Source organism: Agelaius tricolor, unplaced genomic scaffold (genome assembly GCF_023055355.1).
Source record: "Agelaius tricolor isolate 1412-34295 unplaced genomic scaffold, bAgeTri1.0.p SCAF_5, whole genome shotgun sequence".
NCBI classification, from domain to species: domain Eukaryota; kingdom Metazoa; phylum Chordata; class Aves; order Passeriformes; family Icteridae; genus Agelaius; species Agelaius tricolor.
Window position 1 is genome coordinate 37,784,953 of NW_027269265.1, and position 27,298 is coordinate 37,812,250.

Sequence of the window (27,298 nt, forward strand, 5' to 3'; positions counted from 1 at the left end):
AAAAGTACACAGGAAAAGACAATATTCAGTACTTTAATTTCTACAAACCCACAAAAAGACATCCCCAAAACAGAAAGAACACATGCAGTATTCTGTTCATCTATGCTTTGCTGGAGTGCTCTAACTTTAAGTGCAGTAAGGAGATACAAAAAGGCATAAAACCCTCTAGGCTGTTACTTGAAACCAATCTCCTCACTAGCTGCATGACTACTGCTCACCTCCTCCTCTGTCCCATAGCTCGACAAGATCTTCAGCTATACAAGTCCCTAACAAATTATCACATTTGTAAAAAAAAGGTATAAACAGATAATCCTCACTAAACTCCAGAATAGTACTAAGCACTCATTATAGAAGTTTTCTAGTTCTGGAAGGATATTCTGTCCTGACCCTGTAGGTGTTGAAAGGCAGAACTGAACTCTTCCTGCCATTAGAATGAGTGTACTTTTCAAGAGAAGCAAACAGGAGCTCCTGTAGCACTGTGGCTTTCTGTCTAATCAACACTAATGTCAGTGAAGTTGTTCCAGAAGTCATCCCCTCTTCTCACACAACAGAATGAATTATCTTACTGTAAGCAAAGATGCTTAAAAGGAAAAGCAAGAGCCCAGAATTAACCTACTGCAACTGAGGAACATCATCCACCTAATGCCCTCAATCAGTAACACGAACACTTTGTGGACACACAAACCTCTGGCATGGTAGCCCCAGCAGGAACCTGGCTAGCACCAAACTGGTTACATGTAGAAAGCTACCAGTTTGACATGGTGAGCTCTTGAGCAGACATGGTCACACACCAGATAAAGGAGCCATCTGTGTCCAGATTAGTACATCTCTTTGCAAAGGTGGCTCTCCTCATCGCAATGCCCTGCAGTCATTGCTATTTATCAGCTCTCTGAACAAAAGACTAGAGTGATTCAGTCAAGAATGCCCCACAGCCCCACCACAAGGCAGTTCAGAGCATCCCTCCTATTTCATTACTTGCAACTCACTTTCAGTCTGGTGGCTAGGAAATTTGATTCAGACCACAGAGGTGGTTAGGGAAGTGTTACAGAAGTGTTACAGAACTCAGCATCTGGGAGAGAAGCACATTCTCACTGATACACATAAATATAACATAAAAGATGTAGTGACATCCCTTGGGTACTATCATATAGATGCAGCATGATTTGTACCTGCTGTTATTCAGTAATTCCAAAATGTTTTTCCCTCCCCTATGCCCCACAAACTTTCCTCCCTCTAAAAGAAAGCAGCATGCTGCATTACACTCTGCAATAGATTTAGGCTTCTTTCCTGTACATGCAACATAGTGCCAATCTTGGAACATTTAGTGCTTTCCAGGAATCACAAAGGACATGCACATTGAAAAGCCTCTGTGGAAACACATGGGTATGATTAGGCACATTTGTCCAGGGCAACAATTTCCATGCTTTTGCCTCAAGGTCTTCACCTTGCAGGAAGTCAAATAATACAAATTCAACTTTTAGATCCCCCCTACTCCAAATCCCAGGGTTGAACAAACTTCAAACCAACCACAAGAATACTTATTAAAACGTGAGTTATTCAGCAGGACTAATGCAGTCAAGCCCAGGAAAGGAATGACTGGCAGAAGCAGAACTGTTGTAAGCCAGCCGCTCATCCTGCTGTGACAAGCAGCAGTTCAGAATGCATATTTCAGGCACAGGAATAGAAGCAAGTGTCCTAATTACCTCTTCTCTAAATCTTTTTCCTCTTGCTGCATGGAGGTCAGAAAGAACAGAGTATCAATTTGAAATGACACACAGATTAGAAAGAGTATCAAACATGCTGGGTGCAACAGTAGCACCGCTGATCCGCAAGGTCTGTGCAAATTTGTGAAAAGGAATTGTCACATTCTACACAGAAGAGAAAGGTAGACCTTACTTATTACACAAGTTAAAATTCTGACAGCTTTCAGAGATAAACACAGAATGGAAGGCTTTATCATCCACATGCTCTCCACACCCAAGTCTACTTTTTCCAGACAAGCTGGTCTCCACATAACTTAGAATAAATAAACTGGGAGCCAGCAGATCCATGACGTGACAGACTGAGTAGTTCCCCAATAAGAAACCTAATATATCTAGGTTGTCCACTATTTTGTCTGTCTTTGTGCCTTAAATGCATATTAGATATACAAGAAGCAGGTTTTTTAAGAAAATGATTGATTGATTGGGAACAGAGTTCCAAGCATATTTATTTTTAAAATGCCTCAGAAAGAAAATTAAACTGCACATTCTTCACAGTTATTGGAACAACTCTGCTACACTAACAAATACTTTACAGTTTATCACTGGCCTACCCTGTTAGGCTACAAGTTGCCACAATGGATAATCTGTACTGTTACTTTAGAAGGAAAAAAATACAAAAACCCACACCAAACATCTCCCTGTCAAATATTTAAGAATAGGTGGAATAGCAAAAATATTTGTAAGCTTTCCAGAAATTGCTTATACTCACATACCTGTTTAACATTTGTCAGTACCTGTTTTAATAGTTTTTTTAAAATTTTTCTTTTCTTGATGCACAGGCTTTTAACCAGCTCTAGACTATAGTACCAAGAACAAATACTAAAAACAGAACCAGCAGATAAGCACTGTTATACAAGAAATTGAGAAACCTTAGAAAAAAGTAATGCTGAACTCTTTCTTGCCTCTTTCTTCAAAGATGTCGGTCAAAACACACCCTGTTGCATATCCAAATGGCCAGACAGCTAATTCACAGCACAGTTCTTGGAGAATAAAAGTAGCTAAGTAGAACAGTTTTACTACCTGTAAAATAGTACTATCCGCCTTGACCCTTCTGTCACGTAGGAAGCTCCACTCAAAAGGTGAAAATCTCACTCCCTGAATTCAGAGTCCAGCTTTAGCAGCTTCACTGCTACTTCAACAGCAAGCACAACACAGGAAAAAACACTAGTTTAAAGCAGGCAGCTCACCACACCATATGAATGTGGGAATAAAGTGGCAGTCATCTTTTCTATATACAGACTATTCTGTATACAATTAGAATTCAAAACATATTCATTAAAAAAAAAATCTCTGGCCTTAATGGGTCTCCATCATTGTTAGCCAGTCCCACCTTATGAAGTCAGTAGGCTAAATATACTGTATGATAAATACACTTTCACTGCTTAGGTATGATCAGACAAATAGCCCACAGCAACGTCACTGATAGCGCGATAAAGTCACCTCATCATCACTGTCTGATGTCTCAGAGTCCGAGGATGCTGTAGGTTTGCTCACAGGTGGTTCCTTTTCTTCAGAGTCACTGCGCTTCCGTTTGGCCAATGACAGGAGCTCCTGGTGTAAAAACACACACATTTATTTCAAAGTGTTGTGATTAGTTTTAACAATCCAGGTCAGTGCACGTGCAGGTTCTCTGCAATATCTGAGCACATCTCAGTAGCACAATTATTGCCACCTACTAAGGAACAACTCTACCTGTGTTTCATAAATGTACATGTGCACGCACAATTTTAATACTGGATGCTACAAAAGGATTTTAAAGATAAGCTATAAAGGGTAACTACTACTACCATTACTTTCTTGGCATAAACAGTGTAAGACAAGTTACTTTCAGAGTCATGTCCACATCTGTCTTATTTGGATTGGGTAATAATTCAAAACCACCCTAACTACACCATGAAGCATCAGCTCTAAAAAGCCAAATACCAGTAGATAGCAACCTTCTTCTCCTAAATAACAGAGATGTCTGCAATTATACACTTTAAAGGGTAAGTGCTTTAGGCATCACTTTTACATCATGTTTGGTAATATTTAGTCAGTTTGGACAGTCTGTGAAACTTAGTAGAGCTGTTCTGCTCAAAAGGAAGCATTTTCACAGGCAACACACACGCACACAAAGAACTACATGGCTCTCAAATACTCTCATCATCTCCTGTTCATCACTTGTTCAGGTGACACAAGCAGTAGTACAAAGCAAACATTTTTGAAGCTGTGTTACTGTCTTTGCAGTCTGGGACACAGAATCTATTCTCAGAAACATTACTCTGGGGCTGATGAGTCTTAGCTGTGTGTGGAAATACAGCCACACCAACTTCTGCAGTCCTGGGAAGTTGATGCTGGATTAGTTTCCATTAGTTCCACAACTGGAAGATTATCTCAACAAACTGATTACAATTTACCACCTCAAATGAGAACACAAACATTGCAGAAACTGACGGTCTGCCTACTTACCAACAAAGAAACTTTTTATTAGTTCATTAGCAATGGCATTTTACCAACCTCTAAAGAAGCCCTGCAACATCAACATGGCACAATTGTACAATTAACAGATCTCTGGAAGCTCCTGAAGAAGCTTCAGTGCTTCTCTTTGGGAAGCTCTTGAAGAAAGCCATACTCCTCTTTCTTTTCTTTTCTTTTCTTTTCTTTCTTTCTTTCTTTCTCTTTCTTTCTCTTTCTTTCTACACTTGTTCTGTTTTCCAACATACTATATTTAAAAGGCTGCTAGCCCTTTGATTCAACAAGCCTAGATTGCCATGGGAACCTGTCAAACATTTATTCTACTCAGTATTTAACATTTAAGTCAGTATTCTCTCATCTCAAAAACATGGCTTCCCTGCTACCTGATCTTCATCTTTGCACACACACCTCCCTGCTGTCACAGTTGCTACAAGCAGCTCAGTGGAGGGGGAAACACCTACTACTCGGTCCAGCTGCAGATGCCTGCTGCCAGTGAGGGATGGAACAGATGCAGAACCACGTGGTTACTCCTACCACCATCACTCCAATTGTCTGACTGATGCTAGAGCTAGTTCAACTCCCATTTTCAAGTTCTAAAACTAGCAAACTGATACATTAGCAACGAGATGTTGGCAGTGCTAAGGACTCTAGAGGTATACAAGATCAACCACATCAGCTCCAGTGTATTTGTTTTAATAGAGTATCTGATTGATTTTTCTGAAGCCCCAGTCTGCAAAAGTATTTTTGTGTGTTGGGGAAGGCTGTTTATTGCAACAGAGCAACAGCTTCTGTATTAAAAACTCTGAAGGTCCAACACATAATTTACATCAGACATGCCGGCTTCAGCATATTCGACCTGCCAAACTTCTCCCCGGAGCAAGCACTGCCATCCAAACTGCAACACACTTCACCCATAATGTCTTTATTTACCATTGGAATCACACCATCAATACCTGCTACACCAAAAGGTGAATCTTTGAAAGCAGCCCGCTCCACAGGGGGAGACATCCCCTTTGCAACCCTGACACGCTTGAACTCACACCAGACATCGCACTTATAACCCCGGGAGATGTTCTGATGACCAATACATAAATACTACCCCTTCTTACATCTACAGGCTGGTTTCCCACCAACAGAGCTCTCCAGCGCGGTCATCAAGATTGAGAGGGTCGGATTAAACACGCATTAACACTCCGGGAGCCTGCCTGCCCCGAGGAGGGGCAGGGACCTGACACGCTGTTCTCCCGGCGTACCAAAGTAGCACGGAAAAGTTGCCCAGCCCTTTGGGCCTCTTTCCCCACTACTCGAGGTGAGAAGACCACTGGCAGCCGGGCCTCGCTACCCCCTGATCAGGGCCAGACCGCCCGGAGCATCGCCCCGGAGCATCCACCGCGCCTCCGTCCCGCCGGCGCCGAGCACCGGGCCCGCTGCAAAGAGCCCCCGCCAACGTGGGCCTCCTGCCAGGGGCGGGCCGGGGACCCGCCGGAGGGACGCGGGCTCTGCCCACGGCGGCCGCGGGGCCCCATCGGGCTGAGGAGGGCGAGAGCGGCGCGGGACCACCGGGCGGGAGCGAGGGAGGGATGGCGGCGCCGAGCCTCGCGCGGGCCGGCGATCCCAGGCCCCGCGTTCGGGCCGGGCCTGCCCGCGCACCTGGTCCAGGTTCTCCTCGCTGCCGCTGTCCTCGGTGTCGGAGTCGATAAGGACACGGCCTTTCCGCTTCTTCACCATGGCGGAGCCGGCGGTGCCCCCTCCCCGCCCCGGCGGCGGCGGCGGCGCTCGCACGGCCCGGCCCGGCCTGACCCGCGCCGCCCGCCCGCCCGCCCGACACAAAGGGCACCGCGCATGCGCGGCGCGTGGGGCGGGGCGAGGGCGGGGCCTCCGCCGCTGCCGCCGTCCCCTCAGGGAGCCGTGCGCTGTCCCCGCGGCCGCTCCGCCGGCGACCGGAGATCCGCGGCGATCCCGGGTTGCGCCTCGGCCGCCGCTGTGGGCGGGACGTCCGTGGCCGCCGTCGGTGGCGGCGGAACCGGAGCGCCGCGGCGCTCGTTTCTTGGCCGGCCCGGGCGCGGCGGACCCGGCGGCGGGAAGGTGAGGCGGAGTGGGTGCCGGGGTCTGTCGGTCACGGAGAGGCGAGGGGGTTCGGCTGCCGCCCCCCCCGCCCTGGCCTCGCCTCTGCCCGCCGGGCTCAGTCGTGCGGGCGGGATCCGGGCCCGGTGCCCAGGCCGCGGCGCAAGCGGGGCCGAGGCGCCGCAGCTGCCGGGCCGCGCACCGGGCTGGTGCTATAGCGGCGGACAAGGCTTCTAAAGCCTTGCCGAGGGACAAAAACCGGGCTAAAGTAGAATGCATTCAAATTCTCCGCTCTCTTCTGGTACTCGGGTGAAGCAATGAGGAGACAGGGTTTCTTGATCGAGAACTTGCTCCGATCGTAAAGTGCACAGTAGAGCATAATGTGGTGTAGCTTTAGACATAATTTGAGTGTGAGAATAACAGTAGTAAATTTTACAGTGAGTAAAGGAAGGTGAGTGACATATAGAGGACATGAGTGGGGTGCCTGACTCCATTCTTAAAAGCTCACAGAAGTTGAATGCATGTGACATCGTTTTTGGTTTTGTTCTGTGGCATGAAAAAAAAAAAAAAACCAACAACAACAAAAAAAAAACCAAACCCCGTTTAATTTTACAAGTAAGAGAAAATAGCCTCTGTACAGAGCATTGAGCAGAATTTTCCTAAAGCCTTATTAAAAAAACCCCATATTGAACTATAGTCTTTCATGTTAAACTTTTTAGTCTTTGCAAATGTCTCTGTAATCCTAACACAGGCTGAGGATGACTTGGAAGAAGATTGTGGGACTTAGTATTTGAGAAGTCTTGTCATCTGTGTCAGATGAAATTGTGATTTTTGTCTGTGTGGCAGCAGCATCTGCCTGTTGTGAATTTGTGATTTTCATGCAGGAATAAAACTTTTTAGTTATGTCGGTGTAATCTTTTAGAAACCTTCATGAGTTGTTTTTGCTGGTGTTATCCATAACACCTAAACTTATTGTTGGAAGGGATGAAGAGAAATTGATTTTCTTTTCTTTTTTCAGTTTTATTTGAAGTAGTTTACTTGAGTTTTCTTATTTGCATGGGGATTTTACACCGTGGGGAGAGGGGAAAGCAGAAAGCATAGGGTGGAAGTCAATAAATAAACTCAAGCTCTGAGGAAGTGTCATTCCTGATGGTTTTTTTCATTCTGTTTTCCAACGACTTGGATTTCTAGCTAGTATTGATTATAAAAGTTAAATAATTTCACAAGCATCCCATATGTAATTTTTTATAACTTTTTCTCTTTTTCATTAAAGGTGAAGATCAACTACATAACTACAGTAAGATAGCTCTGAATACTAGTTCTGTTGTTAAATTAATTTCAATCCATTAATTGCCTTACTGGACGTGGATTCTTCAAGTTACCAGTATGGCTCTGGCTGTGATGCTGCTGAATGGTACTTCCTTCCACGGTGGATGCTGCAGGCACAAAGTTTTGCTCTCCTCACTTGGACCTCTCCTCAGCAATTCAAAATTGTACACCAGCTACAGGAGGCCCGGGGCAGAGCCTGAGAAAAAACTGTCTTGGCAAAATGCTGATTTCAGCTTTAAGAAGAGCATTGATCACCTGAAGACTCAGCTAAGCTTGCTGAAGAAGGAAACCCAAGATTACTTAAAAGGACCTGGAGGCAATCCATTAAGTCGGCACTTGTTGGAACAAACAAGGGTGTTGTGGCAGTTTAGGAGCCAAGAAGATTTAAATAAATGGGTTATTTCCTCTGATGTGGAGATTGGAGGGAAAAGTAAAGTTTACATCAAATTGGGTAGGAATAACCAGGCTGCTCTGCTGTATGGAACCCTCAATACAGAAGTGCCTCGTGATGGGGAGACAAAATACAGTGGATATTGCAGTATGAGATCCAGACCGGAAGTGGTAAGTACAGCTCCGCGTTCGCTCAGCTTCTCATACCGGATCTGAGGGTGTTTGTGGAATCCCTGTGACAGCAAATGCCTGCTCTTTCCTGCTGATCACTTTCAGGAGCACTGCACTTTCTCTCAGACATGCTTTGACCTGGAGGGAAGTTAATTTTTTTCTTGGATTTCATTTTCCTTTCTTAGAGAAGGAATAATACATATTTGATCATTTCCTGATGTACAATAGACAGCCCTGTTTGCAGCACCCTTACAAATGAAGGATCTGGAATGAAACTTTATATCCAAAATTGGTATCATTGAAATAAGACATCTTTCTAAATTAGAAGTTGATTGAATGTGTCATAAGTAAGAATTTTCTGGGCTTTAACTTGGTCTATTCATCAGACTTTGTTAGGGTGAATGAATCATTTTCTCACAGGAACAGAAAACAGTGCTTTGAAATGTACTTTTTAAAGGTTGCCTCCTACTGTACATCAGAAAAAAAAAGTAAGACACAAATCTTTGATAGCTCAGAATTGAGCAAAATAGAACCAGAAATGGGTGTGCTTATTATGGATACTGCTTGTTTCATCCCTTATTTCTAAGCACCTTTAAAAGCCAAGGAACATTTTCACACACTGGATAAAATTCTTAAATATTTAATGTGTTCTGTTGTTTGTGTCTTGGCACAAGTGCTTAGGTAAAATAATTTCTGGGCCAGAATCTTGGGGAGCAGAGAATATGAGTAAGCAAAATCAATGGGTAAATGAGAGGCATATGAACAGTGATTAAAATGGTGACATTAGATCAGGCGACTGGAACAAGTGGAATCTTGTCTGAGTTAGACTCTCAGGACTGCTACTGACTTTTGCAAATGTGACTCAAACTTTCACCTCCTAATTCTGAAGTAGTGGAGTGTATCAGTCCATCCTTATTTAAGTAGAAAGGCTCAAAACTGTTAAAACCATAAAATGAAATAGCTACAGGCTTTATATTTATATATTCATCATCTACTTATTCTGTCACCTACAAGATGAGTTGGTAGAACAATAGCTGATAGGTAATCATAGTAGTGCTGTAAAATAAAGGGGAAGCATGTGAATTTTTGGTGCTAATTTTGACTTCTTGGCAAGTCTGGCCAAGAATAACCCTGCCCTCTGCCCCTCATTGCTCCAAGTGACTTCAGTGTAGCTTTCTGAGGACTCTTGGATATGTCATCATGCAAATGACAACATCAGGATTTTTCAGATCTTTGGAAAAAATGCAATAAAGAATTAGACATTCTTGCAATCTTATTATTTTGCACAGTTAATGAAAAAAAAGTTATAAAACATTAAATGCTCCCAGTGTTCATTAGTCTTCTGTTGGGAAGTTATCAAAGAGCATAAATTATTTCACTGCTTCAGTTTCCTGCCATCACTTCTGAATGATCTAGAACTGACCACAGATTATGAAACTTAGTGAGCTACATAAGTGCTGATCTATCACTGCAGCATTTGTGTAATTGCCTGGTAGGGAATTCAGTCCTAGGAAGGAGGCCTGATTTCTGATAGTTACAAGATTGTGGCTTATAATGAAAGTGTGAGTCCTCAGGCAGCAATATTGCAATTTGTGGTCTCTGGTAGAGTGCTGAAGGAAATTCAGTGAGCTCAGCAGCCAGGGTGAGGACAGAGTAGTTGTGTTCACTGTGTTACTGTAATACTATCTGACATAATAACAAGGGCAGTGATCAAAGCAACAATGCTCTGTTCCTCATGTTGAAAGCGTCCCTCTATTAAGGAGAAATAATTCTATTTATCAATAATTTGTAGGGATCTTTTAACAGGAAGAAGTATTATGACTGGTCAAACTTCAACAGTCTGTATTTACGTGTCCGTGGTGATGGCAGACCTTGGATGGTAAACATTTATACAGACCCCTACTTCTCTCATCAAAAGGACGACCTCTACAGCTACTTCATGTTTACCCGAGGAGGCCCATACTGGGAGGAAATAATGGTGAGCTAAGGAATCTTTCAAACTAATGAGACCATCTTGAGGTTCTGGCCAAAGCACAGGAAGGGGAATTCTTTCCACATTCACAGTTTATGTTGCTGTCCACTTGACGTTTTCATTATACAATAGACATGTGCCTTTGGCTTGGGAGTTCCCAAAACTGGACATGGGGAGGGCACACTGTGCAATTGTGTTAGAGAATTGAACCACCAGGTATTTCTCTGAATGCCTACTGTTGGCTCTTACTGGATTAACAGGATAGATACAGCAATCGAAACTTAGCAGGTGTTGCCTGGAATATTCTCTGTGGTAACCATTTTATCTGTAATGCAAATGGGTGTGGGCTGTTGGAGGATTTGTTCCATGCAACAGGATTTGCTTAACTTGCAGCCTCTCTGGAGTCAGTCAGACTCAAGAGTTGGGGTTTGTCATTTGTGACATTTGACTCTGTGACACAGAATAATATTTTTAAGTGTGAGTTGCGGCTCTTTTCTGGTGAAACTTGGGGACCTTTTGTAATTCTCTGATGACAACTCCAGGGAGGTTTGCACATCTCTATGAAATGCTGTTGAGTGCTCCACGATACGATTGTCCAATCATGTGGGAAAGCCTGCTGTTCCACAGACGAGGAGCCAGGAGGATGAAAGTTGGAGTGTCATTGCTGGCTTGGATGTTTTCCTCTCACCCTCACCAGCCACCAGCCAGCCCTGCTTTCTTGCTCCCACTACTTTCAAAGAAATGTTTACATTACCCTGAAGTGCTTTGCTAGAGATACCGATGTCTGAGTATGAAGTTTGCACTGTGAAATCCACAGCCTGGGTACAGATGAGCTGTCAGTATGTACCCATGGTGGACTTTGCAGTAATTTCTGGTTGCTATTTCCATGTTACTGGAAGGAGATATTCTCTCTGTAAGCAGCCACCTTCTGCGCTGCAGCCATTCCCTGTGTCCTGACAGGGTAGCGCTCCTGTGTGATGGCTGCAGCCGCCACAGGACAGGGTGGGCCTGGAGCTGGCTGCGAGTGGCCACTTGAAAGGGTTAATGTGGCCCATTTCTTTGTGCCAGTTTTATGTACCCAATTAATGCTAGTACCAGATACAGCAGAGTGTTACTTTACTAACATGTTATTTTCTTTTCCCTAAGTTTCTATTTTATACACTGGTGAGACTAAAGTTTGATTTTGTTTTGTTTTGTTTATGTCAGATTCCATTCTCCAAATTCTTTCTCTCCAGTCGGGGAAGAGTCCAGGATAACCAGCATCCTGTCTGGTTAGACAAGGCAAGTTTTCTGTAGGCTTTAAACACACAACTGCTCTGTAAGAAATTCAGAATTTCCTTCAAGATGGCCTGATATAGATAACTTACAAATTCTCTAATGTTTGTGAATTTGCAATTGAAGGGCCTCTTCATGTTATAAAGTACTTATTTTCATGTGTGGTAAATGAAAACATAAGTTGTATATGGTCTATTTAAAAATATTTACTGGAAGTTAAAGGGAGAAATCAGTACTTGATCTAAGTATCCTCCACTGAAGTTTTGTTGATGATTATTTTATGTATAGCATTTGACAGCAAAAATTATGCACTTGCAGTGTAATTTTGCAAACATATTTTAAAGAAACCCAAAAATCAGGGAAGCAGTGTGAAGGTAATTTAAGAAATCTTAATAAAATGTCTTGGTCACACTCTTGGTCACACGCTGAATATTTGGAGTTGGAAGGGACCCACAGACACCATCAGGTCCAACTCATGGCCCTCATGCTACTAATGTATGTTTTCCTAGGAACCTGGAAAGGCAGAAAATAATTGTTAAATAGGAATAAAAAAGGCAAGAAACAGTCAATGTATCTAGGGCTTGCAAAGGAATAGATTCTTTAGAGCAGAGTTTAGGTGACTCCTGTAGATTATCTGTAACAATGTGATTTGGAAGAAAGGAGCTTTAAAAACTCTCTGGACTCCAAAAGCCAAGGGGCTGCTTGTAGAGCTTGCTGCTGGGAAGGAATAGCATGGAGAGCATTAGAATGATCCAGAGGAGTGTCAGTGCATTTACCTCGCTTTGTTCTGTTCTTTATTTAGCATATATTTGCAATATAGATTTAGATTCAGTCCACATTTATTCATCTGACACATCCTAGACATTATTTTCCCAAACTTACAGCAGTCCTTAAAATCATGGGCACTGCTCAGACCTGCACTTTCAGCAGGGCTTTGGGGCAGCTGAGTTTGTGAGGTGGCCTGCACTGGTGACTGGACTGAGCTGGTAATGATGGAGGTGTTTTGTAACATGTGAGAGCTGAGGGAGCATTTGGGCAAGCCACAGGCTAATAGAAAGCAGGCATGAGCCACAGATCTGTGCTTATATTTAAGAACATTTATTCTAATTGGGAAACAGTGGCTAAGAACCTTGTCTTACTATTAAACTCAGTAATTAAGTTTCATGCCAACTTAACCTTAACACCAAACCAGACATTTTAGAATTTTTCACAGAGTAGATGGTGTATCACTGTCTAGAATGATCCCTTCCATCCTTAATTACATCTTTGTTTCTCCTATTAATGAAAGAATTGTGATTTTATGAAAATATGTTTAGAAACTCAATTGTGATGAAAAGCATGAAGGATAAAAGTTGCTTTAGGATAACTGTTGCTTTAGGCTCAGGCCATTTTAAATCAAGGGTTTATTTACACAGTGGCAGAAAGGCAGATGTGGAGTCATTTCCCACTGGAGTCTGTGTTGAAAATGGGGTAGGGGAAGTGTTCAAGCCTTAAAAAATGCTGCTGCATTTTGAACAACACCAGTTTAAAGATCACTGTGATCAGCATGTAAAGTAGGGAATTAGGAGATACAACTGAGTTTTTTTATTGTAATATTATAAATACTGTTCTACCCTCTGTGTCTTTTAACTAGGTTAGAACCCTTGGATTCACCATTGGAGATAAAGTAGATGGTCCATTCCAGCTGGAGATCGATTTTATTGGTCTGGTAAATGACAGAGCTCATAAAGAAAAGTTTGCCTATGAAGCATATGACAAGAACACTCCAGTCTAAGCTGGGCTGGTGTCCTTTGGAACATTGTTCAGACATTTGGTTTATTTTTATAGAATACTTATTAACATGTGGCTTTTAACAACTTGAAGGACCTATGTAAACATTAAAGAGATAAGTGCATGAAGTGTGGCACCACTTGAAACTCCCAACTACAGAATCATGGAGAGACTGTACATAGATGGATGGACTGCAATGTAGCCTGAGAGCAGTTGTGATGTTCTTACAAAGTAGTGACTCTTCTTGGCTTCTGTCCTGACCTTTACTGAAATAAAAGTATTTCATGAGTTTGTTGTTCTTTTCTTGTCCACCACTTTCATTTTCTACATTGTGGTTTATTGACAGTTGTAAAACACTTGCATTTGCTAGTTTTAAACTGAAAAAGGTATGAGAATTAATACTCTGAGGACTGGTGTGACTCAGCTTCTGAAATTTACAAAGAGCAGCACCAGAAGTGGAAAAGGCAGAAGTATTGGCTCCTCTAGATAGCTAAAAAAAGAAAAAGCTGCCACTGCTAATATGGAAACAAGAGCTATGCAGCAGGCTTGACTTTTCCTTCAGAGCTGTTGAAGATAATCCTAGAATGATACAGAGCCAAGGATGTTGGAAAGAAGCAATGCTCCAAAGGAGGGGTGGGAGGAAAGCTGCAGCTCTGTCTGCTCCCTGAGGAGGCAGAGCTTGGCGTAGCATCATTACAGGGCACAGCAGCTCCCATTGCTGCTGTGCACAGTTAGCCTAACTCAGCTGTGTTGCAAGAATTCACAGCCTCAACTGCTGCACAGAACCTTAACACCTCCCTTTTGCAGAGAAATCCAGTTTTCAGTAATTCAAGATAACCACTCAGCACTTGTTTTGTAAAGGGCATGTTTCAGCTGTCAAATGTAAGTAATCAAAGCACTGACCTCCTCCACAGTGACCTTGTTTAAGCTACTTTAGAAATATTAAATGTACCTGTCTTATAGGGAAGAGACCACAATAAAGCAAGCTGAAACAGAATCTTGTAGTACCATTTTCCTTTTGCACTGAATTCAGCAGCTTAATTGTAGAAGAAGGATCATACCAGGAAAATACCAGAGCAAACAGCTTTCATGGAGTGGGAGGCAGGTGAGTTGGTGGGGAAAACTTGGCACAGGAAAACACAGCAGTAAATACAAGTGTGAACAAAATGAGTGCCAGAGTAAGGAAGTTGTAGTTGGTATACTAAATGATAAAGCCAATGGTAAATAGGACATATACAAAATATTTGTCTTTATTAAAAAATTTGCTTCTTCTTGACATTGCAACATATATTTGATGGGACACTAAATTCAGTGAAACATTTATTTGCTCAACAGCTGAGATTACAACTGCTAAATTACCTTTCTACTTCTATCCCTAAAAAATCCAGACAACTTTTCTATGCATTTTTTAAATGCAAAAATAACAGCTTCTTTTAAAACCAAGGTATTGAGTTTTACATATTTATACAATTATAACATCTCAACACAATTATAACATCATCTAAGCATCTTAGAGGTGAAAAGCAAGAGAATTTTAACATCTGCTATTGACCATAGAAACTGTTCAAAGCATGCAGTTGGTAATTTGTAAATTCAGTTGTGACTTTTTGAAAAAGGTAGTTTACAATTATGTTATGCATTAGTTTGCCAGAGAGCTTGCATATTTTTTTCTTCTCTTTGAAGTTCCCTACTATTTCATAGGCATTAGATTAGAAATGCTGAATAATTGCTGTAACTTAGAGCATTTAAGGATTGATCTGGAGAACAGAGCAAGCAGGTACTTCCAAATCTTGTCATTTTGAACACTTGGGGAACATTTGAAGCTGCTGCTATCTAAAGCCTGCATTCTAGTACACAAGTGCATTCTAATGTTCAAGTCTATCCTAAATTGCAAGGAGGCTGCTCGAGCATCTTTTTTCCACTTATATTTTCTTCTTTAACATCTTTTAGTCAAGTAAATTAGCTAAATGAAAACATTATGAAGCAACAAGAGAGTTCTAAGGCCCTGAAAGTTTAGAATTCTCATCTTAGTAGAGAAGTTGATCATCATTATGCTCAGAACACATTACAAGGTCTCATTAATTGCTTTCTGGATTCCACTAGCTAAAAGCAACCTGAACCATACACAGAGCACAAGCCTTTAAATGAGAGGAACAGTATTTACAGTGAAGTCTTAGATACTTCTTGTTCATCCTAACACCCAGATAGGCCTCTACGTTTTCCAAGAGCATGAGCCTTTTTCTTTTTTCTGTCTTGCTCAAGCGTCTCACGCCTTTCTTCCCTGGAGGGAAAAAAAGAGACCATGTCAAGTTTTATTAAAGGTAGAGACACTAGCAACCAAAGGAATCTGAAGCTGACCACAGCCTAACACAAGTTTAATCAGCGTGCTGCCTTTGCCATAGGCAGAAATAAGAGTACCACTATGGACTGAACCCAAACATTCAGGCAAATACATCTGATGAGACATGCAGGTCTAACACTTGAGGTAACAGCATGGTAATATCGACAGCTTCTACCAAGATGAAAGTGAATCTCCAAACCCTGGAACTGATACTCTTCATGGAAAAAAAAGTCTTAAATTCAGAGCAGCCTTTTGTTGACCTTCTTGAAATTGAACAGTCATTGGAAGGCCCCTTGAAAACATCAGAATGATTATACAAAAGTATTCTTTCCTAAACTACATTTAAATCCTAAGAAGAATGAATCATCATATTACATTAAGTAACACTATCTATAAAAAGACGAGTGGTGTACTAACCTTGTCTGGAGATGTGGCTGCTTGTAATCTTTCCTATGGGAACAGATACCACCAGACCTACTGAGAACAGCATTTTCTTTAAATTCTCCCCACGGTTTTAGTCGTCCTACAATTTAGGAGCAAGAGAGACTAGTTTAATAGTTTAGTAACTAACTGTGTGCTTAACTTCTTATCATGAATTTATCCTAGCTAGCCTGTTTCTTATTGGTTGTTTTGAAGATGAAATGCCTCTTTAAGCTGTATTATCAGTTTCACCAGCCCACTCCCTACAAGTAGTTCTTCTGTAAGTAGAAACAGGTGACTGTACTTAGAAGTAACACCATGCAAAGTTCAGCATCTCGCATGAGATTAAAAAAACCCACCTCGTTGTGTAAGGAATATTTTGTATTCCCTGTACATGCATCTATTCAGTGGAATGCAAGGATATTTATTCTTGTATTTATGGGCTTTAGGTCATAAAAATCCTAATCTTCAGTAGGAAGGCTCTTGAAGCATGTATTATGAAGAAATTTAACATCAGACTATGTGGGAACCCATACAGAAAACAAAAGGGGCAGGAAAAGGGACAGTAAACTTTGTTCTCATTGTTTGTATCAAAGTGCCCCGCAGGAGCAGCTGAGTGCAAGGGGTATGACCACCACAGGCTGCACAGGGTCACAGTACCTTTGTGTGGCTGATACCGAAGTGGCCGAGAGAGACTTGCTTTGAGATCAAATGTCTTCTTTCCACTTGTGGGTTCTGCAGGTTGAGCTCCAAACTTGAAGGGGGTAAGAGCTACAAAAGGCACCAAGATACCATCATTGGAGTAGCAAGAGCATCAATGTACACAGAAAGACCACACTGCGATTACCAAGACCAAAGAGCCATTAAATGCCCCTGCTGCTACTTCTAAAGATAGAATTGCACAAACAACACAATTCTCACTTGAAATAGGGAGAGGCAAGAGTTGTAGAGTACTGGCCCTTTAGCTATGATTATACTGTGGAAGAACACATACAGCTCCATGTGTTTTTCTAGTCCTTCAAGGCAAATTGTGTTTCTTCCATGCCTATTTGGAACCAAGTGGTTTTTCACGTTAAAGAAGAATTCTTTTGGAACAGGTCAGCTTCAGATCAGTGTGGAATTTTCCTTGCCCGTTGAAAACATCAGTATTATTATACAGTAAACCAGGAAGCTCTGGGTTCTTGACCTGTGCAAATATTCCTGTAATGCTAAGGGTGCCAATGGCTGGATAGCAGAGAAATTGTTAGTAATCAGATAACTTCTGATTTTTCTTAATTTTAGTTCCTGAGTTATCAGGGTCCTGAGGCTGATAACAGGTTATCCTAAAGCACAGCTAGAAACCTGATGCATGCTAACCCCACAAGAAGAACGAGATCTCTGAGAAGGTGTCAGGAATTCCTTTCTGTGCTGATGGGGTGTCCCTGTATCTGCTATATGAATCTTCTGCTATGTAATTCCTAAAGGTCTTAGAAGACTTTCTATCCTCTTTTCTGTAGGTAGCTAGGTACCATATGTTTACGTTGTGGCACCTAAACATTTTAGTTAAACCACTGGAAAACAAAGGAAACAAAGAAACTACTGCAGTTTCTGAAGAACCAGTCATAAATTAGAGAATTAAATTAAAACCTGGGTCTACATGACATTCGATTGCTAAAAACTTGTACAGTAATTCAGTAAGACAAAAGTCTTGATCTGAAAGAGCCAAATAGTCACCATCCACCTTACCCTTTGATGCAGTCAGGTCATTATTTCTTGCATTTCCCTTACTGTTCTTCTGACTTAGTAGTTTGCAGCTCTTTTGAGTGTCAGGTGTGCAGATCTCCTCCATGTATGGAGACATTCTAGATGGAGTCTTGGTAAGAGAGCGCTTGTGCTCATTATCTTTTGTGGCTTCTGAGAACCTGAAAGATTTTAGAAGTAGGAAGACAAGTTCAGTCACCTACAAGGAATGTAAGCAATGTGCTAGAATATAGATGGTCCTGCCTTCTATATTAATTATTATTAAATTATTTATTACAGATAGAAATATTTACTGTGTGAAAGATGTTCACAGCTCATACAAAAACTGTACTAAAACACCTTGCTGGTATAACACTTTAAGTTTCAAGCCAGTGTCAATAGCAGTAAGTACTACTAGAAACTACAAAGAACTGACTTTCTTGTTATTTTGAAAAGCAAATATACTTGGGTGCAATAAGCTAGTAGATTTATTCACCAACAGATATTATTTACTTTAGACCTGGATTCTGTAGTAAAGCATTGCATATTTCATTAGTTTTAAAATTCAAATTAAGAAAAACTGAAAGACAACTAACAGTATGCTGGACCTCAAAGACCTGCAAGAAGAAGAAGCTGAAAATTTTGAAACACACAAGTTACCTGCATACCAAGACACACCCATTCCATATGTATTCCAAATGCGTATATACACATTTTTAATGAACACCTATGATTACTCATACGTGCATAAAATTCAAAATCTTGCAAAAATGCATGAGAATAAGCCATGAGCTTGCAAAATTTAGAAAGACAAGGAGTAAATGTTGAAGAAAGCTGTTTTTGTGGACAAGCAAGTTTATGATGAAGTACAGCTTGCAAGGTCCACCACCACAGTGCAACTGTGGAATGGAATTTTGGAAGCAAATTCTGAAAGTGATGTTTTGGTTCACATATTGCTGGAAGTCAATTAGGGCAACAGTGAAGACATCCAAGCTTATCCAAGAGGACACTAGAGGCAGTGTATTTTTTACATTTGTTATCTATTGAAATCAGAAAGATATTTAAAGTAAAAACAAAGCCATTAAGTTTGCAATCTTGATTTTGACCTTTGAACAGCAGAAGACCTGCATTCCAAAGTCTCATAAATAAATATTATCAGACAGCAATATGAGAAGTTGCATTATCTGACTTAAAAAAAATCCCACATACACTTTAGTCAGGGACAAAAAAAAGGCCCCAGCAGCCATGGTCTTGGCATGCAGAAGTGGAAAAGTGAAGGTCATCAGAGCAAGGAACACCACCAAGGCCTGTGAACAACCGTGTATTGTTAGCAAAGGGAGAATATCTAATCAGAACTTCAGTCACTGTGGAAGGTTAGGGAAACTGATTAAAGTCAAAATCAGTATAATAGTTAGAAATCAACAAAGAAATAGTAGAAATAAAGGCTTTCATTAGAAATTAGAAATTTCATGTAATATTAACACTAATAGAGAATTAGATTACTGTGGAGGAATGATGACATACACATGATGTTCTAAAAGGAAAGGAGACGAGGTATAATAGCATTGAGTAAGAATTCATCCATTTAGCAATTGCTCATGACTTCTGGTGTCAGTTCCCATCTGAAACAGTCTGCTTATAGTAGTCAATCATAAGAGGACCCATGCTGTGACACTGAAGGGGAGGGGAAGTAGAGGACGGAAGGAAGAAAGTACCTAAAAACCATTGTAGGAATACTGAAGAGAGTTCTGATTTTAAAAATTTACAGAAAAATTAATTAGGATAAACAGAAACTACTAGGCTGCCTGGCAAAATAGAAAACCTAACACAGTAATAGAAGAAAAATAATTTGCTTGATTTTGCATCATTTGGCTTCAGAAAAATGAAAGCCAGGACTTGAGATTCTTCTAACAGACATAAAAATGAAGAATGAAGACAGTAACAGCACAATGAGGCTTAAACCACCCAAAAAGCCAGGCTGAAAGTTAGTAATCAGAATTAGTCTTGCATAGTTCATTTTTGGAAGAGAAATAATGTAGTAAACTCACAGTCAGTGTTAATTACTTCCTATGTATCACATCAAATGGCTTGCTGGTAGCTTTGGTTTGTTTTTTTACCTGACATTCATTTTGGATGTTGAAAGTACAGAAGGATGAAATGAAGATTTCTGGGATAAAATGCTCCGATTAGCAGCGTTCAGAGAATTGCGTGGTGAGCGCCGGACATTACAAGGAGTGCTGGTGGTGGAGAACCTGCCTCTTTCTGGATTTGGGCTGAATAAAAATCTTTTGCCACTGGCTTGTTTCTAGGGAAAAGCAAATTCTGAGTTACCATACTCTAATGAAAATTTATCTACAAAGCAGCCAAGAGGAAGGGAAAACACACAGTGAATCAGAAGCATATGGCCTCTTCAGTTCTCTCCCTGTTTTTCATCTTTAAAAGCATATTTTAAATGTAAGTATTTTTATTATTAAATTGACATGAAAACACATACCTTAGAATATGGAGTGTCTTTTTCTGATGCTCTTAAAGGATTTGATTTTCTGGTCAGCACCTGCCGATAGTAATTTGTCTGAAGTATACATTGATACAATATATGCCATTAAAAAAAAAAGTAGCGTTCAGGAGTTTCATTCATTGTTACTGTTTGATATGGACAGTGCTAGAGTAACCAACCTGAACAATTCTATGGCCATTGCCATATTCATTCACACATTCATTGATGCATTACTGTCACTTTTTTAGGCTCTGCTTTGTGAGAGGCCCTGTTAGCAGCTTTCACCCATGTGAGGGTGAAATACAAGAACTGAGAACAACACATATTGAATGTATTTTTAAGGAGAATCATATGCAGCCATGGGATGATAATTCAGGCACAAAAGAGAAAATATTTAATTCCTGCTCTTTGAAAAATAACCTATCCCCTTGGTTAAATTTTGCAGCAATTAAAAAAGTTGTAAACAAAAGATCCAGGAGATCTTTCACAAAAGTAATTGTGACAATTATTTTTACTCAAAAACCACAAGTTAGTTGTTGGTTTCTACAGCTGTACACTGTTAACATGTAAAACCTTGTATTGTTTTATAAGTTATATACAAATAACTATATACATTGGTTATAATATTCCACTGCAGGTTCACATGACCAGCTACTTACTGATCTAAAGAGACCTGGTAGGACTTTTACAGAAAGGCCCTCGAAATAATTGAATATGCCAACAATGGGTATCTTCCCAAGTTATCTCTTACCTTGACTGCGCTGCAACTTTCATTCAGTTTTTTTTTCCTCTCAATGTAGTCAGCAATAGATTCCATTTTCTTGAACTGAGCCTCATGCAACTTTTTGAAGTCTAAGAAGTTCCAAAAATAAGAACATTCACAGGTATAATTTGGTGTTTAGGGAGTTTAGTACATAATAGGAGAATTTTGTGACACCTATTGTCATGGCCTCAAAGAAGCCAATGCATCCCTCTAACTAAAGGCTGTCCAAACAGCTGACCAAACAGGACCAAAAGAATCTTTCACCAGCAACATGGCCCATTACCTGGTAACCTGGAGGATTATAGAATCATGGTCTGGGTTGGAAGGGGCCTTTAAAGATCATCCAACCCAACCCCCAAATTCTGCAGTTAAAGAAAACAATAAATACTTCTACATTTGAGATGATTTAACACATTTTAAGAAGTGATGAACATGAGCTAATGCATAGTAATACAGCTCAACCATAGTATTTATAAAGTGAAAACTAAACAAGCAGGAATAATAGTATGTATGTGTTCCTGTTCTTTCAAAATCATTAATACAAGTTTTGTATGGAAAAGTATCAAAATGTTCAATAAACCAGTTTTTTAACGTACATGCCAGTCATTTACTACTATGAATTTACAAGCTGGAATATGTACCTTGATATGTAACATTTGGGAATTCTTTTTTCTTGCTTGCTTTTTACAGAGAGAATATTCTTTCATTTGAGCATGAATAGAAATCTGAGTTTTAAAAAACTAAGTCAAGTCTCCCTTTACACAGAGAAAACACATCTCTTCCTAGAGATGGCAGGTTATCTTACTTGGTGTGGTAGCTGTCACTCCTGCAGACCTAGGTGCACGGCCTACATGTAAAGGGATCTTCCCTCCCACGGGATGAGCATTACCTGGTACAGCAAGATTAGACAAAATCATTATGACTCCTGGATGATTTAAAGTAATCACAGTGGTTTTAAATATTGTTCCAATGTTTGTTTCAAAACACACTATCTCTTCAAAGCGGGTCATATTAGGTTAGTATCTTATGATAGTAAAATATTTTTCAGGGAAAGTTTACAAGAGACCTGTGCTTGCAGTAAACAAAAACTTTAAACTCACGGGCCTTGGTATGTGTTTTTTAAATGCTGATACTAAAGAAGAAATACCTTTTGACCAACTTTTCTGCCACTGCCTTATTTACATACAAAGTCCAAGCTATTGTTGTCATCTCTGTTCTCAGGTGTAGTAATACGCTCATGTTCACATTTTAATGATTAATTTTCTTAAGGAAAAAAAATCAGGTAGCAACTTTACGTCAAGTTCAGCTTTTGCATATCAACAGCAAACACTTGTATTTCTGGTCATTCACATCCCCTCAAAAGTAAACTTAGATGACTACAATATATTGAAAGAAGCCTTATTGGAAACAAATAATGGCATGCAGTTAAAAAATCGATTTAATATTAAATGCAGACTTGTTACTACAGCTATAGGAAGAGATGAGCACTGTACCAACTGTGAAGATGAGTGATGTCCCTTCATACCCTATTGCTTTTGTTTTTAAAAACAAAGAAAATCGTTTTAGTTCATAGAAAAACCCCATTTCTGAGCTAGTTCAAAATTATTGGTGGTCTCCCATAAGACTGTCCTTGTAAATTCTATGGAACAAGAAGAATATCCATAATAAACTCACAGACTACATGCACTGAGTCTAATAGAGCAAATGCAGAAGTGTATCTTACTTGACAGATCCCTCAATATCAAGAAATTATCAGATTAGGTGGACAAACCAATTTCTTCATGTCAGCTGCATACATAAAGCAGTGGGGGATAAATTAATTCATATTTTCAGTGGCATCATGTTTGACGGACTAAAGACACCACCAGATGAAAAAGTGATCCAGTGGAATACATTCAGATACTCTACAGATACAGGTAGTTCAAACAAATGGTAAAGGATTCTATGTTTTCTGCTGATTTTACTCCTGAAAAGCAAAAGATAAATCTGTTCCTCTGTAGAAAAAGATAAATGGATCATAACGAAGCAAGTCCTCCCTTTCTTGCCACCTCCTAGAGGCCAAACAACACCTCAAGGGTATTCCAAAAGGCATTGATCCTTTTGGAAGTGTAAAACTCAAAAACACTCATAATGTCTCTGAAAACTCCTTCACTAAAACAAGAGTTCTGAAGTCAAAGCCAGCAAAATTCCTACACTGCAGAATCTGTGGATTTGTGTTACAATGTAACAAGTAACACAAACTCAAACCAGACCAATTTTCTTCTGGTAGCCCCAAAGCAAGTTACGGATCAACAGATGTGCCACAAAAATGGTATGAAGACACAATAAAATTATCTTTTGGTTATTCTGAGCAGCACAAATTGAAGTTACTTTTACCCAATTTTCTACTTACGTTGTCCTCCCCGGCCTTTAGTAGAAGTCTTCTCTGCTTGTTTCTTCTGTCCAGCACCCATCCCTGGATTCTCAATAGCTCTCTCTTCAGTTATTTGGATTTTGTTTTGTGATATCTTCTGTTCCTTTTTGTGCTCCCCCTGAGGCACTTCATTTTCTTTCATTTCAGAATGCACCTGCAATTTAAACATACCTTGTTTAAGGAGTTTGTTCCAACTGGATATAAAGCAAGGCTGTTGTTCTGAGGACAGTGAGTCAGTGGAACAGATTGCCCAGAGAGGTGCACAGCCTTCATCCTCAAGGGTTTTCAGCATCAGATTGGATAAAGCCTAAAGCACTGGGCTCTAACCTCACAGCTGAGGATGCTTTGACTGAGAGATTGAGCAAGAGATTTTCTGAAGTCCAAACTGAGTTAACCTGTGAAATACTTACCCTGTTACTTCACAAACTTAGATATATTAGAAAGCTTTGACCTGCATAGCTCTCACATTTTAGTATAAAATTGCCTTTATGGATTAAAATTAATGATTTGTAAGTAAGATTAAATTCACTGAGGATGTTACTTTTTACTGCTGTATTTTTGCATACTGTACAATTCTCTAACCCTAAAAGACTAATACTCCTCATTTTCTCATTCCCCTCCTCTACCTCAGTAAAAGTCTTTCAGACAGTTCTTAATTTACCTACTCCTTGTAACTCAAAAAAACTTCAACCTTCATCTCACCTGTAACTTTCTCTCCCTAAGTCACACAACCCTCACAATAAAAAAAATTATGACATTTAGGCAATTGTGCAACTTCTGATAATTTTTTCTGTACCAAAAAAGAGAGAACAGCATTATTTTAGACAAATTCTGAAACTAGCCTAAGATTCAGAAAATTACAATGAACTAGCAGCCTTACACTCAGATAAGGTGTTTGGAATTGTATATTTCTTACAGGAATTTATTGTGTTGAAGCAGTGACTAGAAGTAATGTCTGTTTATTATGGGACAGTGCATAAAGGGACAAAAGCCAGTGCTACAAAATGCAAAAGACAGTACCAGAATGCATGGATATCAATGTCTGTATGTGTCTATACACACACATATGAACACATACCATCTATAAATGGTGACTGAAAAGAAATCAAGTGTGCTTAGATTATGCTCAGAGGAAGGGAGGACAGCACACAAAAGCATGCCAAGCAAATCACCTGTTTCTCATCTGAAAGCACTGGGTTTTCTTCACTGCTGTTAGTTTCCTCATGGGAGTTCCTCTTTTTTCTGGTTATTTTCTTATCCTGACCACGTCTTTTTGTAATGAAACACACTGAATCAGACATTTCCTCCTGATTGCTCAGTTCTTCTGATTTGATGGAAGCAGATGCACTATTTACAGGACCCTGTAGCAGAAAAATACTGTAACTGGAAGATATCTGACACAAATATGAATTAAGTACTCCAGGGACAGTTTCAATTTTATTATCTAAAAAAGTATTTTATACTAAGGATAAACAGAAGCATACCACATAGCAGCATAGTAATCAAGAAACAGGCACAATATAGATTCCCCTAAGCATCAAAGCTCATTGTTTGGAGACTTTAAATACAATTCCTATGACTGGTTTATCACATTTCATTTTAATGATTTATAATAATCTAATATTTTATTTTTGAAATCTAACTTGCATGATGTCATGACCCTCCCATATTTGTACATTTGTGGAATACTCTTCAGCAGTAAAAACAGGGCTCCTTTCCTGCTCATGAAAATTTTTAAAAAGCTGACAAGGTTCCTCAAGCCTTTAAAGATTTTTAAGGGATGCACTTAAAGGGAGATGTATTTTAGAAAAAGGAGATAACAAATTACTTTAATCAAAAACATTGCCACATTCAACAAAACAATTCAGCTTACAGAAAACTTTTTAAAAAGTTAAGAAAACAAAACACTAAGAGGCAAATAAAGGAAGTAGCACAACTATATTGCTTTCATTATAGGGAAAGTAAACTGTAGTAGATGCAAAATGCTTTCCAATTAGTACCTAGTCCTCTTCATTTAGGCATGCAAAATGAATAAAATATTTTTATATTTGCTACTGAATAATGTCTAGAGCCAAACAAGCAAGAATTAAGGTTTGTTCAGTGGAAATAAAATGTCATTGTTCACAGAGAATAGGTTTGTACTGATGCTGAAAAATTCATTGGTAATTTTGGCAGCTGAAAGGAAATCAGCTTTCAGTCATAGAGGCCGCTTCAAAACTAACATTAGCATATCTATTTCTATCAGCATGTAAGTACTTAAAACTAAGGGCACTAAGAAGAAAAAGGTATTTCTATTACAGTTCCCATTGTGGTCAAAATCACTCTTCAGGACATGCTCTGCTCTATGGGTTACAAATTAAGGTTTACATTTCTTAAAAGCAAGGTTTGATTTATTATGTTACCATATTTTCACTTTCTTCATTTGTCCTTCCAAAGTGTTGCTTCAATGATTCCAATAATTTGTCCGCCTGAAGAGAAACCGAAACAACCCATGAACCAAAGAGTCCATTAAGTCACTGAAGAGCTGCCCAGGCCCAACCCACATCCTAGAAACTGATCCAAGGAGCGAGCAGAACATTTCCCGAATCCAACAGCATAAGGCATACCTAGGACTCGTTCGAGTCAGTCAATGAGAGAAAGCGCCTAAGGCCGCAGATAAATCTGCAGCATATTCTCCACGGAGGCACAGCGGCAAATTTCCTTGACTAGGTTTCCCCTGCTCTATTGTCGAGGAGGTTAATTGTTCAAGGAAGGAGACAAACTGTTTTAAGCCCCACAGCGCAGCTGAACTTGAATTAAAATTGTGTCAAATTTCTGCAATTGCTTCTGCCTTGCCCATGCTACATGCAAAGCATTCTTTTCATCCCTCGCATACGTTCAGCAGTAACAGTAATAAAACAACGATGAAAACACACCATTGATAATTCAAGCTACGAAAGACTCTTAAAGACCTAAGTAGACAGGTCAGCACAAACACAAAGAAAGTACCCGCAAAACTAACATTTCCAGAAGAACTCTGAGTCCTGTGAGGACAGGGAACTGCCTTGTCCACCCAAGATCTTTCTTTTAAGGCCCTATGAGTTGTGCCATTGCTGCAGGAGGAGCCGGGCTGTGCCTCAGAGCACCCGCAGCTCCAGGCAGGACCCTGGGGCGCCCTTAAGCTTCTCGCCCTTGAAAGCGACCGCCCTCTCCTCCCGTAAGGTACTCTCTTGTCACTGTTCCTCCCTGTCCGAGTCGTCAGAAAATAAAACCAAAACCAACAAAGCCACACAAACAAACATAGCTACCCGCACCGGGGACACCGGCGTGGGGAGCAGCCGGGCCAGCAGAGGAGGGGCAGCCGCCCCTTCTCGACGCCCGGGGGACACCGGAGCCCCGCTCTCCCCCTCCCCAAGTGCGTGCCCGCACCCCGGACGGCAGCGCAGCCCCTGGGCGCCCCAGGGCGAAGTCACCGCCGCACCCCGCGGCGCTCCAGACGCAGGAGGGTGCGCCCTGGGAGGCTGGGGACGCGTTCTCGCTACCGGGCACAGGGGCACCCCAAAACCCGGAGCTTCGTGGGCAGCGCTCCCTCGCAGCCACCCCCGCCTCACCCGAAGGTTGGCCCTCAGCCCAGCGGCCTTGGCGATACGCTGGAGCTCGGCGTATTTCAGCGCCTCCAGGGGCTGCAGCGAAGAGAGCGCCATGACAGCAGCTCCCACCGAGCAGCCCTGCCCGCCCGCGCCAACCGACACCGCTCGCACCGCCCCCGCCGTTCGAACTGGCCCGCTGCGCCAGCCCATTGGCTGGGCCAGGGAAGGGGCGTGGCTAGAGGGGGCGGAGCTCTGGAGCCGCCAATGGCGGCGCGGTCCGCTGCGCGTGCTTATTTTCAAGCGCCATGAGGCGTTCCCGGTAGAGAAAGTCGCGCGCGTAGTGGCCCGCTGCCCAATAGCCGTGGGCGGCCAGGATTGACGCGCCCAC

At 41.0% G+C, this 27,298-nt stretch overlaps 3 protein-coding genes across 4 annotated transcripts in view; 1 reads left to right on the forward strand and 2 right to left on the reverse strand.

Moving 5' to 3' along the window:
* The window catches only part of RTF1 (RTF1 homolog, Paf1/RNA polymerase II complex component), a 28,497-nt gene extending 22,428 nt beyond the window's left edge, over positions 1–6,069 (reverse strand). Inside the window, exons 1-2 of the mRNA XM_071427356.1 lie at positions 5,868–6,069; positions 3,204–3,314 (exon numbers count right to left, since the gene is read on the reverse strand). Coding sequence (XP_071283457.1) covers positions 3,204–3,314; positions 5,868–5,945 — 189 coding nt within the window. The 5' untranslated portion in view covers positions 5,946–6,069. The remainder of the gene's footprint in view (positions 1–3,203; positions 3,315–5,867) is intronic.
* Positions 6,070–6,080: 11 nt separating this feature from the next.
* Positions 6,081–13,476, forward strand: NDUFAF1 (NADH:ubiquinone oxidoreductase complex assembly factor 1). Its single transcript, XM_071427360.1, has 5 exons — positions 6,081–6,302; positions 7,555–8,171; positions 9,964–10,149; positions 11,350–11,424; positions 13,052–13,476. Exons 2-5 carry the CDS (start codon positions 7,668–7,670, stop codon positions 13,190–13,192), a joined length of 906 nt encoding a protein of 301 aa, XP_071283461.1. The 5' UTR covers positions 6,081–6,302; positions 7,555–7,667; the 3' UTR covers positions 13,193–13,476.
* Positions 13,477–14,422: 946 nt separating this feature from the next.
* NUSAP1 (nucleolar and spindle associated protein 1) lies at positions 14,423–27,134 on the reverse strand. 2 transcript variants are annotated; one of them, XM_071427357.1, is made up of 12 exons: positions 26,932–27,134; positions 25,744–25,809; positions 24,514–24,702; positions 23,321–23,495; positions 21,734–21,817; positions 20,917–21,017; positions 20,163–20,222; positions 19,786–19,973; positions 17,675–17,850; positions 16,610–16,720; positions 15,947–16,052; positions 14,423–15,469 (listed from the first exon to the last, which is right to left on the reverse strand). In XM_071427357.1, the coding sequence occupies exons 1-12, from the start codon at positions 27,118–27,120 to the stop codon at positions 15,382–15,384; spliced, it is 1,533 nt and encodes a 510-aa protein (XP_071283458.1). In that variant the 5' UTR covers positions 27,121–27,134; the 3' UTR covers positions 14,423–15,381. The 2 variants fall into 2 exon arrangements, with proteins under 2 accessions (XP_071283458.1, XP_071283459.1); XM_071427358.1 differs by lacking the exon at positions 20,163–20,222.
* Positions 27,135–27,298: the final 164 nt, after the last annotated feature.